Raw genomic sequence first — 14,107 nt, forward strand, 5'->3', positions numbered from 1 at the left:
CATAAGCCAACTGCAACTCATTTGGTGATAACATCAGCCAACTCCAATTCTGATCTTATAAAGAGAACGAAAATTATTCCAGTTTCAAACTTTTCTTTGATGAAATGTCTATTAATATCATGTTGCATAGGATTGTGAGCAATTATTATAGTTAACGTATTGTCACAGTACAAACTTATAGTTTCACTTAGTTTAAAGCCCAAATCTAATAACACATTTTTAATCCACAAAAGTTCACATACTCCTAGTGTTTTGCCTCTGAATTCTCCTTTAGCACTAGATTTTGCTATTACATGTTGTTTTTTACTACTCCAAGTTACAAGATTTCCTCCTACAAAATTAAAGTATTTAGAGGTAGATCTTTTATCATATTTTGAACCTGCCTAATCTCCATCAATATACCCTTCCACCTTTAATTTCCATGATTTGAGAACAAAATTCCTTTTCCATGATGAACTTTAAATATTTCAAAATTCTTTCAACAACATCCGTATGAAGCTTTCATGGGTCATGCATAAATTGACTAACAACATTCAATGCATAGGTAATATCTGGATGTGAATGAGACAAATAAATTAATTTTCCTGCTAGCCTCTGGATCTCCCTTTGTTTATAGCCAAATGCCTTCATATATTTGGAATACCTTTCAAACCATGCTCTCGGGGATTGTTTTAATCCATATATAACCTTCTTTAATTTGTAAACCTTCATTCCAATTGAATTTGTCATGCCTGGTGGAGAATCTATATAAATTTCTTCTGAAATTTCTCCATGTAAGAAAACATTTTTCACATTAAATTGTAGAGGAGGCCAATCTTGGTTTGTTGTTAGCGATAAAAGTATTCTCACAGTGTTCAGCTTGGCTATTGGTGCGACAGAAGGATAAAATATCACTTACAAAAAATTTAAATCACAAAATGAAAATTCAAGACTTGATATCAGACGTAATATCTCACATCTTCAATAGTCGCATTGTCATGAATTAGCATGTTGTGGTTGAAAACATCAAATATTCAAGCTTGGAAATACTAAATATTTACACCTCAAGATTTATATCAACATTTCTAGTAACATCTTTTCTCTAGTGCTGTCAAAACGGGTCACCCGACCCAACCCTACTTGGCCCATTACGGGTTGGTCACTTAGTGAACCAAACCCAACCTAGCTCATTCATTAGCGAGCCAGAAAAATTTGAACTCGGTTCGACCCACCACGGGTTGTTGGGTTAAACAGGTTGGCTCACTAATTCGCTTAATTACAATTTTTTTTTAAATAACAAAAATTACAAACTTTTGTAATTCAAATATAAATAAATTTCACTCCTAAAATGATGTTAAACTCAAGACAATTCAAAATAATAAAAAAAATTACAATACAATCCACGTATAATGATTTGGATGGTATTTTTAGGGTTTCATGAGATAATAAATTAATAAAATAAAATTAAGTGGGTTGGTGAGCCAACCCGGCTCACACGGGTTCAACCTGGATGAGCCAGGTTGAAAATTGACCCGCATAAAAAAAATACATTTTTTTCAAACTCAACCTCGCTCAAACTGTGGTGGATCGAGTTGACCGCGAGTTGTAACTTATTTTGACAGCTCTAATCTTCACCATCGTGATTAGGGATATTAAAGTGAATCAATCTAACTTATACAGGTTTGTCAACTACCGATCGAGTTTAAAATGAGTCCATTCAACCCAACACAAATTTTGGTGTGTCATAAATTTGTAATTCAGCTCGACTTATTATAGGTTAGTGGATTAAGTGAAATGACTAATTTAAAAATAATTTTGTTTTTCGAGCTACTTTATTTTGTATATTTATTGTAATATAATCAAAATGGATTATCTTAACTCGTTTATTTATACACTAAAAAAATTGTGTAAGTTGTGTCAATTTTTTTTATATATTATGATGGTTATAACAATCATTATTTACGTCTATGATGATATCGAAAATTACATAATTCGTGTCACTACAAAATATAAGGTGGTGGTTTATAGTGAATGATGACATAAACCGTCATTCATTGCATTATATAAAATGGTGTTTTTAGATGTAAATTAACAATTAAAGTTATCATAATATTTTTAATGAAACAAATTTAATGTAAATAGTGACTTTTTGAACTGACGTTTGCATCATATTTTTTTGTGTGTTTTTAACTGTCCTAATTCACATATTATATAATTTATAATCTACATTTATAGTTTATAATTCACCTATATTTATAATTTTTTTAATTAATTTTGTAATTTAATAATATGATCGTGAGATGTTTTTTAGTTTTTTTTCTTCTAATTTTAATTTTTTAATTAAATTAAAAAATAAAGATTCATATAATAGGAATTAGATGTTATATTAATTACTATTAAATAATATTTATTAAGAATTAATGTCAAATTTAGAATGATCTATTTTAAAATGATGTACATTGTAATATAATATATGACTTCGACAGAAAATGATATTTCTCTTTCGTAAAAACCTTTTGAAATTCTTATCTTTTGACGATCATTCTCATCTCACATTCACTAGTGATGTCAATATTAAGTGTTTCACATTAATTTGTAATACCATGAGTTAGATTAATAGTCACAAATATCAATTATGTTAAAGATAAATGCAAATACGAAACTAGAATCTTCATTTATTTACATCTAATTTAACTAATTAAATTATTAATATTTTTTTGTATACATACATATGAATTCACTCATAAAAAAACGACACACAATTACGGATAAAATTGCATTGAATTTTGGGATATTTTAGAACTTTGGGATAAACTTAAAGCTAAGAGACATTAAATCTTGATTTTGGGTGATGGTAAAATGTTTGTGATCAACAACCTATTATGGAAGTATAGTACCAGAGAGGAAGGATGAAAAATGAAAAATTGAGATAAATACTAAAATGAACGTAAAATTATCTGACAAATGGTGTTGGTCACATTAATAAATTTTTAACTGTTTGGTCTCATTTATTAAAAAAATTTGAATGAAAATTAATCAAAGTTTAATATATATACACAAAATATAATTTTGCACTATTTGTAAATATATTTTTTATTTATATAATAAAAAATAGAAAGAACAGTTCTGGTTTCAATTTGGACATAAAATACGAGAACGTCAAGTAACGAACATGGTTTTATTTATTTATTTATTTATAAATAAGCAAAAAACCATGAGATTAGTGGTTGACTAAATGATGATACCCAACCTCAAAGACTTTGCACAGTAGAGTAAAATAATGTGTAAATTCTAACAGTCACGAATCTGAGTCTTAATTATATCTCTGAAACAAAATAATTTTACATAATTTGTTAATAACCAAAAGAAAGATGATGAAGTTGAATAAAGTCTCGGATCCAAAGATGAACACAGCAGAAACTTCAACGACTGACCAATTGTCACAATAGTTAATCAATGGTGAAGGTTTTGCAGCTGGCCATTTCCTTTCGGTGAATTTTCTTAATAAAGGTGAACATAATCTTATAAATATTTAAGAAAGAAAAGAAAATCCTTAAAATAATAAAATAAATAAATTATAGAATTATAATACAATGGTTACAAGTTCGAGGTTTTATGGAAAAAAAATACAAATTTAATATTTGAAAAAGACAAAATTCTATCTATAATATGTTTCATTTAATTTTCGTGTTGATATTTAGGAACATTATTTGGATTAGCAAAATAATGCGACTTTTAACACGATAGGATCAGGTTCCCGAATGCAAAATTTTCGGCGCGTGACGCGGAATTAACAGATGCACTTTCATTTGGATGGGCAAACAGCTTGTTAACTACCATACTCACATCTCACATGCCATCACCGACAGCGCCAGCTGCAAACATTATGATTCCACACCGCCTCATCTCATTTCCTCTCCTCTACGCTCCTCTCTCTTTACACCCTTACCGTAACTTCATCACAAACAGACAATCTTTTATCGTAATGACGTGGCATGTTTTACTTGCGTCACCACCTTTCTCTGCGGTGCGCTCCAGTGCAGGCGAACTTTTACCACGCGCTTTGCTTTTGTTTTCTTTATGCCCGTTTCTCCAACTTCACACTCGAACCGCTCCTTTTATTGCACTCCTCAACCCCAATTTACTCTGTGCTTACTCATTCCTATCCAAAGCCTCTTCTTATTCTCCATTTTCTTCTTCTTGTTCTATCGGTGACGAGCATTATGGCCTCAAGGGCAGTGTTACTGTTGGCTTTGTGTGTTCTTCCGGCGATGGTTGTGGCCATTCGCCCAGCCAAGAACCCTTTTTCCGTGAAGGGTCGCGTCTATTGTGACCGTTGCCGTGCTGGTTTTGAGACATCTGCAACCACCTACATTGCTGGTAACTGCTAATCCTTTTCTTCTCTCTTTCTCTTTTAAACGCTAGTATTTCTGTCTTATGAACTAAAATCTCAGATCTGTTTCCTAAACTTAATCCCTGACGTTTCAATGTAATCTTTGAGGTATTCATTCGTGTGCTTTTGTTTGCTTACTTCAGTTTCGCCTTTCTACTCTTAGAACCGTTTGGTTTAGGATAATACGGTAGTTTCATTTCGAATTTCTCAACTGTGATATCAGATCTGACTGTGTAAGTTGTTGTAAACTTACGAATGAGTACTTTGCAAGTTCTAGTGACGAAGACCTGGAGTTTGTTTTCGGGAAAATCTGTGTTAGTTATTTGTTTTGCACACGATGTTGCTACATGTTACTAGGTTACTCCTTGTTTGCTTTGTTGTTAACTGTGGCCTGATTGGGTGGATCTGTTCAAAAATTAATTTCGCAATTTCGATTTTCGTTAAAATTGATTTTGAACGGAAGGGTTTTATGCTTGGTGGTTCAAAAGCAATTTAGTGGTAAAATATATGTTTTTTTTATATCACAAAATCTGAAGTCACCATCGATTATTTCACTTCAAAATCAATCATAGATCTAGAATCAATAGTCTAAATATGGACCACACAAGTGAGCATTTACTTAAATTTACGCATATTGAGGTGGTATCGAATGATCCAGTGAGAATCCAAACATGCACTTAGTAGTTGTTGGAAGATTGTAAGATGTTTTTGTTTGATGGATGATTGTTGGCAGGTGCGGAGGTTATGTTGCAATGCAAGAGCAGGACGACCAACGAGGTTGTGTACACAAAGAATGGGAAGACTGATTCGAGCGGAGCATACACAATATACGTGGATGAAGATCATGCAGATGAGGTCTGCAATGCTAAGCTTGTGAGCAGTCCTCACCCTGAATGCAGGGAAGTGACCCCTGGCCGTGACGAAGCCCTTGTTATTCTCACCCGCTACAATGGCATTGCCTCCGACGACAGGTACGCCAATGCCATGGGATTCATGTCTCAGGATGTTGCTGCTGGCTGTGCTGAGGTCCTCAGGCAATACCAGGAGTTCGACAACGAGAACTAATTAATTAATTGATTGATTTCAGTATATTATCACTATCTACTTTCGTTTTGGGTTTCCTCATGTCTATTTAATTCAATCTTGATGTGGAGTGTTATCTCGACATTTTCATATTATGTTATATATAATATATATGTTGATGGACCCTGCTTAATTATATTATTACATCAAGATCTGTCTTGGACTTTGAGGTGTGTTGTTTTTCGTTGAAGGTGCTTTTCCTTGAGATTATACTGGTAATAGACTTGATTGTGAAATTAATCAACATTTTCTCATATTTATGGCTTTGATGATTAAGTTTTCTGCCCTTTGGTGGCGGTTAAAGGTTCCTGCATTTTTTTTCCTTACAATTATTGAGTTTTGGCAAAAGTCACCGATCACTTGGGTTGATTTCGAACGGCATCCGTTTTAATTGGGTTTTGTCTGGTCTAATTGTTTTCTGTTATAGTTTCTTAGAATAAAGATCAAAGTCCATTTCAATTTTCTTTTTCTTTTCACGATCAAATCAGTATCAAATATAGTTGAACTTAATAATGGCGTCATTGTCAACTGTTATATATAACAAATCAGTGTTTAAAAACTTTCGTAGAAACTATCAAATGGTTAAATTTACTGTTTCTGTACGAGGATTTAGGGTGCAAACAAATTTGTTTGGGGTTTAAGCAAACCTAATCTAATTCAAATTAGTTGGTTTTTTGCATATTTTTTTTCGATAACATTTTTTAGTTTTTCATTAGATCTAATCTATGAATAAAATTTATGATTTGAAATCATCTTTTATAGTTCTTTTAAAAATAGATTATATTATTCTTAAAGTTAGAAACTAATTGGGGCCCAAAGTAAGCGCCTTGTGGTTGAAGCGGCCCAGACGCCGAAAACTATGTGGTGCATGATTATAATGCATTAAGTCGTCAAAATGATACACATTAGTTTAATGTTATGGAAAGTGCAATGGGATTAATTGTGAAGTAAGACAACTAAAAAGTATCAATATTTCATTAAACTATTTGCACATAAACATTAAATTTATGCACCTATTAACATATAAATATATAATTTGATAAGATATTATGTCAAATATGTCTTGGAATAAAAACTTTGTGAATATTATTTTAAAAAATTAACTAAAAATACTAAAATAATTTAATTTTGACTATTTCTACTTTTAGTTTAAATATCACGAATAACTGAATATATGAAAGCTGAAAATATTTACTTTGCATTCGTGTAAATCTTACTAATCTTGTGTTTGTCTCCGTACAAATCCGAAATTATTCACTACTTCCAATTTAATAGGATTTCTTCTATCTTGTATTTATTTTTGCAGAATTAAAGGATATTAAATATATATTCTTGAATACTTTAATTATTTAACATAAAACATTAATATAATTGAAGTATATTGAATAATTTCCTTTTCAACAAGATACATTTTTTTTTTCGCTCATGCTTTACACCTGATACAGAAGATAAACTTTCTTTTAACAAATTTTATTTATAATATAAGCGAGAGTCTCTTAAATTTGACTATAAGAAGAATTTGAATAGTATGTTATACATTTTAATTAAAAATATTCATTTTAAAGTAATGAATATTTACAATTTAATATTCATATATTTTACTTTAACAATTTTATATGTATTTTTTTAAAATAATAAATACTTTTTAAAATATTAAGAATAAATTATTTGATATATTTATTCACTAACTGATAAAAAAGGACCTAAGCCCATGTCCACAATCCACGTACCTATAACCTCCAGTTTAGAAGATATGAATAAGACGCAGATTCTATTTGCACCTTCTTTTTTTCTCTTTACATGTTTATTCATATATAACTATTTTTTGAGTAGTTTTGAAGAATTCTTTTTATAAGGAAACTTTTCTTAATATATTGACAAAATTGTATCACAAAAAATAGTTTTCATAATATATAAAAATTAGCTACGTTATTAAATCGGTTTCAAAATGTAAAAACTATTTACTGCAGTGTAATATACCGTGATTTAGTTAAAAATTACTGGAAATATGCTTGTATAAGTTTAGACAAAAAAAATGCTAACTCAAATATATATATATATATATATACACACACACATTTATATATATATATATATATATATATATATATATATATATATATATATATATATATATATATATATATATATATATATATATATATATATATATAAAAGAAATTAAAATAATATTTTATCAACTAAAGTTAATATTTCAATTATTTGTCTTCATATAAAAATTTATTAAAAAATAAATAAATAAATACAAAACATAGGATCACATGTAAAAATTACAAAAATCTAAATAAATATATGATTGTAAATTATTAAATCACATTTATTATTATAAATTAAATAATTTATTAGTATAATGATTTCCATCACAAAAATATAAGAAACTTTGACCCATATACTTATTAAAATTAACGTTTATGCGTAAATTAAAAATAATTTCTTGAGTAATGAGATATATTCTATAAATTAGCTTATGACTTAATTTTAATTCATTGATAACGTCATTTTATTTTAGTTTTCTATAATATTTTTGGAGATGTTTACCAAAATAGATTTTGAATATATTTGAACAAACTTCGTCCATAAACATTTATAAGAGGAAAAAATAAAATAAAATAAAAATTTCGATAAACTAGTTTGTATATTTAGAGAATGCATATAAGAGAGATTTTATACATTAATTTTAACTTACTGAAAAAATAAACTTTCTTTTTCAACCGTAAGGAAATTGATATATGTATAAAAACCAATATATATAATTATATATATAAGTAATAAAAAAATTCTTAGGCAAATTTTTATAATAAAATCTAAATAAATTTATAAAAACAATATAAAATATAACATAAATTCTTTGGCTTTTTTGAGATGTCCGTGGTAATTTAGCACCCCCTATAATTTATCAGCACCAATATTCATGCTGTTTTAAACTGTTCAATATTATTGTTTTCAAATAAGAATTTATTACTGGACTCAGTGATTAACAAATTCTTAGTTGAAAACAATTTAAATTATATTATAATATCTTTATAATATGGCATACCATAATTTCTTTTTAATAAAAGAATTGATATATCGAGGACAATGGTATCCAACAGACATTCTAAAACTATCAATAATCTTAAACATATGAACATTTAAATTAAAAGAGAAAAAGACTATCAATTAATATATTCGATCAATTACCACAATAAATGTTAAATACTGATATATTTAAATGATAAATTAGTCAATGTTTTTAGTAAAACAAATTAAAGAGTTCATTACAAAATTGTAAAACGCTTTTAGAGTTTTTCAATTACAATTTAAGTAATTTATACATATAGTCAATATATGATGGGCAAATTTGACTAAAAATCTTTTTATACAAGCTGCATATATATCAGTATATAAAGTAATTTGTTGAAAAGTATGATAGATTATGTAAAGTTGAAACAGTTTTTTAAGTTAAAGAGCATTTAAAAAAGTATATTTAAATGTTAGAGAAGATGGAGGTTGATTAAGGAGGCGCAAAATGCGAGGCATATTCGATTGCAGCGAGCGGAAGTAGTTGTTGACTCATTGTATTGCATGCTGAACACGTGATCGATCTGGTTTATTACTTTATTTAAGCCACCTTTGAAGATTTCAATGTCAAAGCCCTTGATCTCATCGTTCCATTCAAACTAATCACTCATACCAAATGGGTAGGTGGGGAGTGGAGAGACTGCCTAATTTTCTTCTTTTTGTTCTTCAACGTATCATTAATGAAGCCTTAAATTTGCTTACAATATTTTTACTAAAAAAATCTCCTACCACCACTTTCCTACATTTCTTAAATCTCTCCAACAATGTCTTCTTTGAAGACATTTTGGTGAACTTATTCAAATCTCAACTCCAACTCATCAACCTCTCCTACAATAGATTTTTCATGAATATTTTATCCAAATCTCAACTCCAACTCATAAACTTTTCTTACTTAGTGAAGGAATACCTGAATCCAAAATACTACAAAATCTATAGTATATTCGGTCGGTACATTCTTAACCAATGATGAACCTCAAACATCCAAGAGAATAACTAATAGCGTGAGTCATCAGTAGTGCAAAGTTGTGAGTCTTTTTTCCTAAAAAAACAATAAAGAGGAAGCCATTAACAAAGCAATGAGGTGCTCAATGTTGTTTTGAGTGGGTTGCAAATCAATTAATTAAGTGGGTCGCAAGTCATCAAAAATTCTATAAAGGAGTCACACCATCAACATGACACACATTTTCCTAATTTCAGATATACAAATTGTGATTAGTGGCACATGTTTAGAGATTTAATATAGAATTAGTTGCTTTTACTTTCACTTAACGCAACTGACCTCAACTATAAATAAAGGGATTGCTTCCATTGTAAATCAAACCTTATTAATGAGTAATGAAACTATGCCATTTTGGAGAGTTGAGTGTTGTTTAATTTAGAGTCTTATCTTGGGAGAGGTGGTTCAAGTGGTGACTCATTCACTTATCTTAGAGGAGTCCAAGTGGAACATATCAAACAACTTTCGTGCTTCTAGTGAAACGTTCCAAGTCTCATTTGCATGGTTCCATCCAAATAAGTTCTTCTACTAGTTTAATTTTACAATTCGTGCTTATGCATGTGTGTTTACTGAATTCCAATATGAATAATGTTTATACTCCTTAGATAAACTCGTATTAGTTGAACCTCAATCTCATTCATGAAACCTTATCTTCGGCTATTGTAAACAGTTCCTTTTTTGTGCACCTCACTCTAGAAGATAAAACTTTCACAGGAGTTATTTCTCCCACCATGACTACCATGTCGAAGCTTTAGGTGTTTTTGTTTTCATGAAATCAATTTTCTAGTTCGGTTCTCACCTTTGTCTTCCACAATTCGAATATGTAAAGTGTGAATCTTAAGTTTAATCCTTCATGCGTTTTTCACGTTGTAAAGTGGAAAATGCAACAATATTTAGGTGGTTTTAGATGTTAAAAAGAATCACATAATTAATGTACAATTTTCCTAATTGTTGACTTTCATGACGATGTCATTAAGGACCTTTCTCTTTTCTAGAATTTTTTTTACTAACTTTTGCTAATTTCCTACTAACAAAGAAGTGGTAAAAAAAATTTAATAAAAAAAATTCAGGTTAGATTGAGGATTGAAGATGTTGAATTTAAAAAAAAGGTTCGATAGTGAAAAAAAATTCTAATAATTGAAATTGGTGAAGAGAATTATATATAAGTTATAAAATTATAAAACTATAAAAAAAATAATGGTAACCCGATCTCGTCAAGTTAACAAAAAATTAAATGATAGATGAAGTTAAAATGTAGTTTGATAGAATACCAATCATTTCAACAAATAATTTTGTCGATATAATTAATGAACAATGAAAAGTAAATCATCGCATACATTAAATGATGTTATGATAATGATAGTCACATAACCTAGACAATAGTAATAATTATGTCTAATTGATAGTATATTTAAAAGAACATTGACTATCGCTTGCAAGTAACCTATGTAGTTGATTTTGAGTGTCATATTAAACTTTTTAAAATACTTCGATGACTAATTTCAAAGAGTTAAAATGATGGTTGCCATAATTCCTTATTACGATCACCAAATGTTTTAATATCAAAGCATTACAAAAAATTTGCATATTGTAAATGCACAATTTGTCTAATAAAAAAAAGTTATTGATAATATAAGTTTGCAAACGAAAAAAAATTGAGTTTATTAATAAAATTAAGAATTTTTTTGATAATTATCAATGATCATAAATTCATTGATAATTATCCATTGATACTTATTAATGAATTTTGGTTATTGATAAAATTTATCGATAAAAACTATAATTTGATATTATTCTTTCTAATCCTTTTCCTATTTTGTTTTTCTTTTTTTTTCTCCTTTTTGTCGTGTGTCCACTACGGTCACCTCTAACTCATCCTCCTCTTCTTCCTTTTCCTGTCTTTTCTCTTCCTTTTTCTCATCCTTCTCTAACTTCAACCGACATGCCTTTGGAGTCGCTATCACTACCAACTTCACTTTTCCTTTTCTTCTTTATTCTCTTCTTTTCTTTTGTCTACTTTAATATATAAAAAACTCATCAGATTTAGAGAAAAAATTGTTACTTAAATTAACAACAAAAACATATGTTTGTAAAAATAATTATAAGTTATCGATGAAATTTTTCATAATAAATATTATCAATGAATATCGGTGGATAATATAAATTTTAATTTATGTTGATCTTATCGATGAATTTTATTATTAAATTTGTTATCGACGTATATTCGTCAAAATGATTTTTTTAAGAAGTACAAGAATTAATATAAGAATGTCATGTATATTAATATAAAAAGAAAGAAGGTTTTAAAAACAGAATTAAACTTTTTTTTCATCTTTTTATGGTAATATGTCTTGTGATAAGATTTTTTTTCTATTAGTACTTAATAATTTAACCTTAAGTGGGAGTTCGAATTAAGAAATTAATATATGTACCATTAATTTATGACATAATAAGTAAAATTATAAAATTAGAAGATAAAATTTATAACTTTTTTGTTATACTTAGGTATAACTCAATTGAAACATCAAAAAGTTTAAATACCACATCAATACTTCAAAGATAAAAAAAGCAATTCTATACAAAAAAAAAAATGAAGTAGATAAAAAAACATAAAGAAAATAAGTAGGTGCGCAATGCATTACATATGCTCAATTTAGTGTTTAAGAGAGAAAAAGGTTGAATAAAATAGAAGATGAATAAAAGACAATGAAAATAGATAAAATAGAAGCTGAAGGGATTTGGTTGAGAAAAAACAAATAAAAAAAAATTAGAATAAATAATAACCATTCAATAGATCGTATAATATTTTTAAAAAACTTGCATTCTTATATTCTTACACTATTTTATTTTTTTCTCTTGACCACATAACAAGCCAACCATGACACGCGTGCGAAAGCTGATTTCCTTTGAAAATGCCGATGGAATATCAATGTTGGTTTTGATTGTTGCTATGATTCGGTCGGTTTGGTTCGGTTCCTTGTGTTGGATTTAGTTCGGTTTAGTTTAATCGGTTTGATTCGGTTCAGTTTAATTGGTTCGATTCAGTTTGGTTTGGTTGACTGGACTTAAGTAGACTCAACTTGATTATGGTCGATTGAGCTCTAGTTGATTCGGTTGGACTCTGACCGGCTAGACTAGGTTTGCCTTGGCTCGACTCAACTAAGTTTGATTTGGATCAGTACAATTCGATATTGTTCAGTTCAGTATGATTTGATTCAGCTTACATCTGAATGACTCGGCCCAGTTCGACTTCTCTTGGTTCGGTTCAGTTTAGTTCGATTTGGTTCGGTTTGGTATGATTAGGCTCAATTTAGTTTGGTTCGATTTGATTCGGTTCAATTCTATTTGGTTCAGATCTATTTGACTCTGATCTATTTGACTCTATTCGGTTCAGTTTGATTTGTTTGAGTTTGTTTGACTCGATTCGGTTAGGTTCGATTTAGCTCGACTCGTCTTGGCTTGGTTGGGCTCAGTTCGGCTTGGTTCGGTTCGACTTATCTCGGCTCGACTTGACTCATCTCGACATGACTCGACTCTATTCGGCTTGGTTCAGTTGGTTCGATTCGGTTTAGTTCGATTTTGTTCGGCTTGGTTCAATTGGATCGATTCGGTTTAGTTCGACTCAGTTTGTCTCGGCTTGGTTCAGTTCGGCTTGACTTGGCTCAGATTCACTCAGCTCGGCTCCTTTCAGTTCGGTTCAGTTTGATTCGATTTTATTTGGTTTTGTTCGATAAGTCCAGTTCGGTTCGATTCGATTTGGTTTGATTCGGTCCGAGTCGATTCGGTTTTGTTCGATTCAGCTTAGTTCAGTTTGTTATGGCTTGATTTGAGTCGTTTCGTTTTGTTTTTTTTTGTTTTAGTCTTTTTACAACAACTTATGTTGATCAATAGTCTTAACTATATATCTTATCTGTTTTATACGAATATATATAATTTTTTTATATATTTGGAGCTTTTAAGCTTTCTAGTGATTTGATTTTCTTAGATAAGAAAAGTTAAATTATCTTATTTTTAAGTTTACGGGGTTTTGAGAATTTGAGTTGCATGAAAATTCGTTGAAATTATATATTATGCAATTCATATATTCATGATGTTTAAATTTGTTTCACCATTTGGATTTTTTTCTTAATCAAAGCAAGTATGTCATGGATAAAAAGAAAAAGTGAAAGTTAAATTATATTTTTTTATTTAAAAAAAGAGAGTGAAAGTACCATTGCAGTGGAATCCACACACGTGGTGGTGGTTAGGTGAGTTTTTTTTATTACTACTGTTAATTAACAGTTAACAACTAATATATTAATAACGATAACAAGTGGACATTTTTTAATGTGGAACATGACTCGATCATAATTCGCACTTTCTAAATTTGTTTTGTTATATAACTCAATTATAGTGTAAGAATAATCAAATGTATTTTCCAAGTAAATAGGATTTTGATGAACATGTTAACAGTGATTTTCTTTACAATAATAAACTCTTTATCTTATTTTTCTAAAAAACATTTCTCAGAATGTCTCGGTCCAACGTTTTGGTAAGGAAAAAAAGAAACAGGTCATATACAATGATACCATACT

The 14,107-nt window shown here is 29.2% G+C and overlaps 1 protein-coding gene across 1 annotated transcript; it reads left to right on the forward strand.

The window, feature by feature from the left end:
* The first annotated feature begins 4,089 nt into the window (after nt 1-4,089).
* On the forward strand, nt 4,090-5,618 carry LOC124821353 (protein DOWNSTREAM OF FLC-like). The gene is made up of 2 exons (XM_047293222.2): nt 4,090-4,359; nt 5,106-5,618. The coding sequence occupies exons 1-2, from the start codon at nt 4,203-4,205 to the stop codon at nt 5,435-5,437; spliced, it is 489 nt and encodes a 162-aa protein (XP_047149178.1). The 5' UTR covers nt 4,090-4,202; the 3' UTR covers nt 5,438-5,618.
* Nucleotides 5,619-14,107: the final 8,489 nt, after the last annotated feature.

This window comes from Vigna umbellata, chromosome 2, assembly GCF_029865625.1.
Source record: "Vigna umbellata cultivar VRB3 chromosome 2, Vumbellata_1.0, whole genome shotgun sequence".
Taxonomy (NCBI): Eukaryota; Viridiplantae; Streptophyta; class Magnoliopsida; order Fabales; family Fabaceae; genus Vigna; species Vigna umbellata.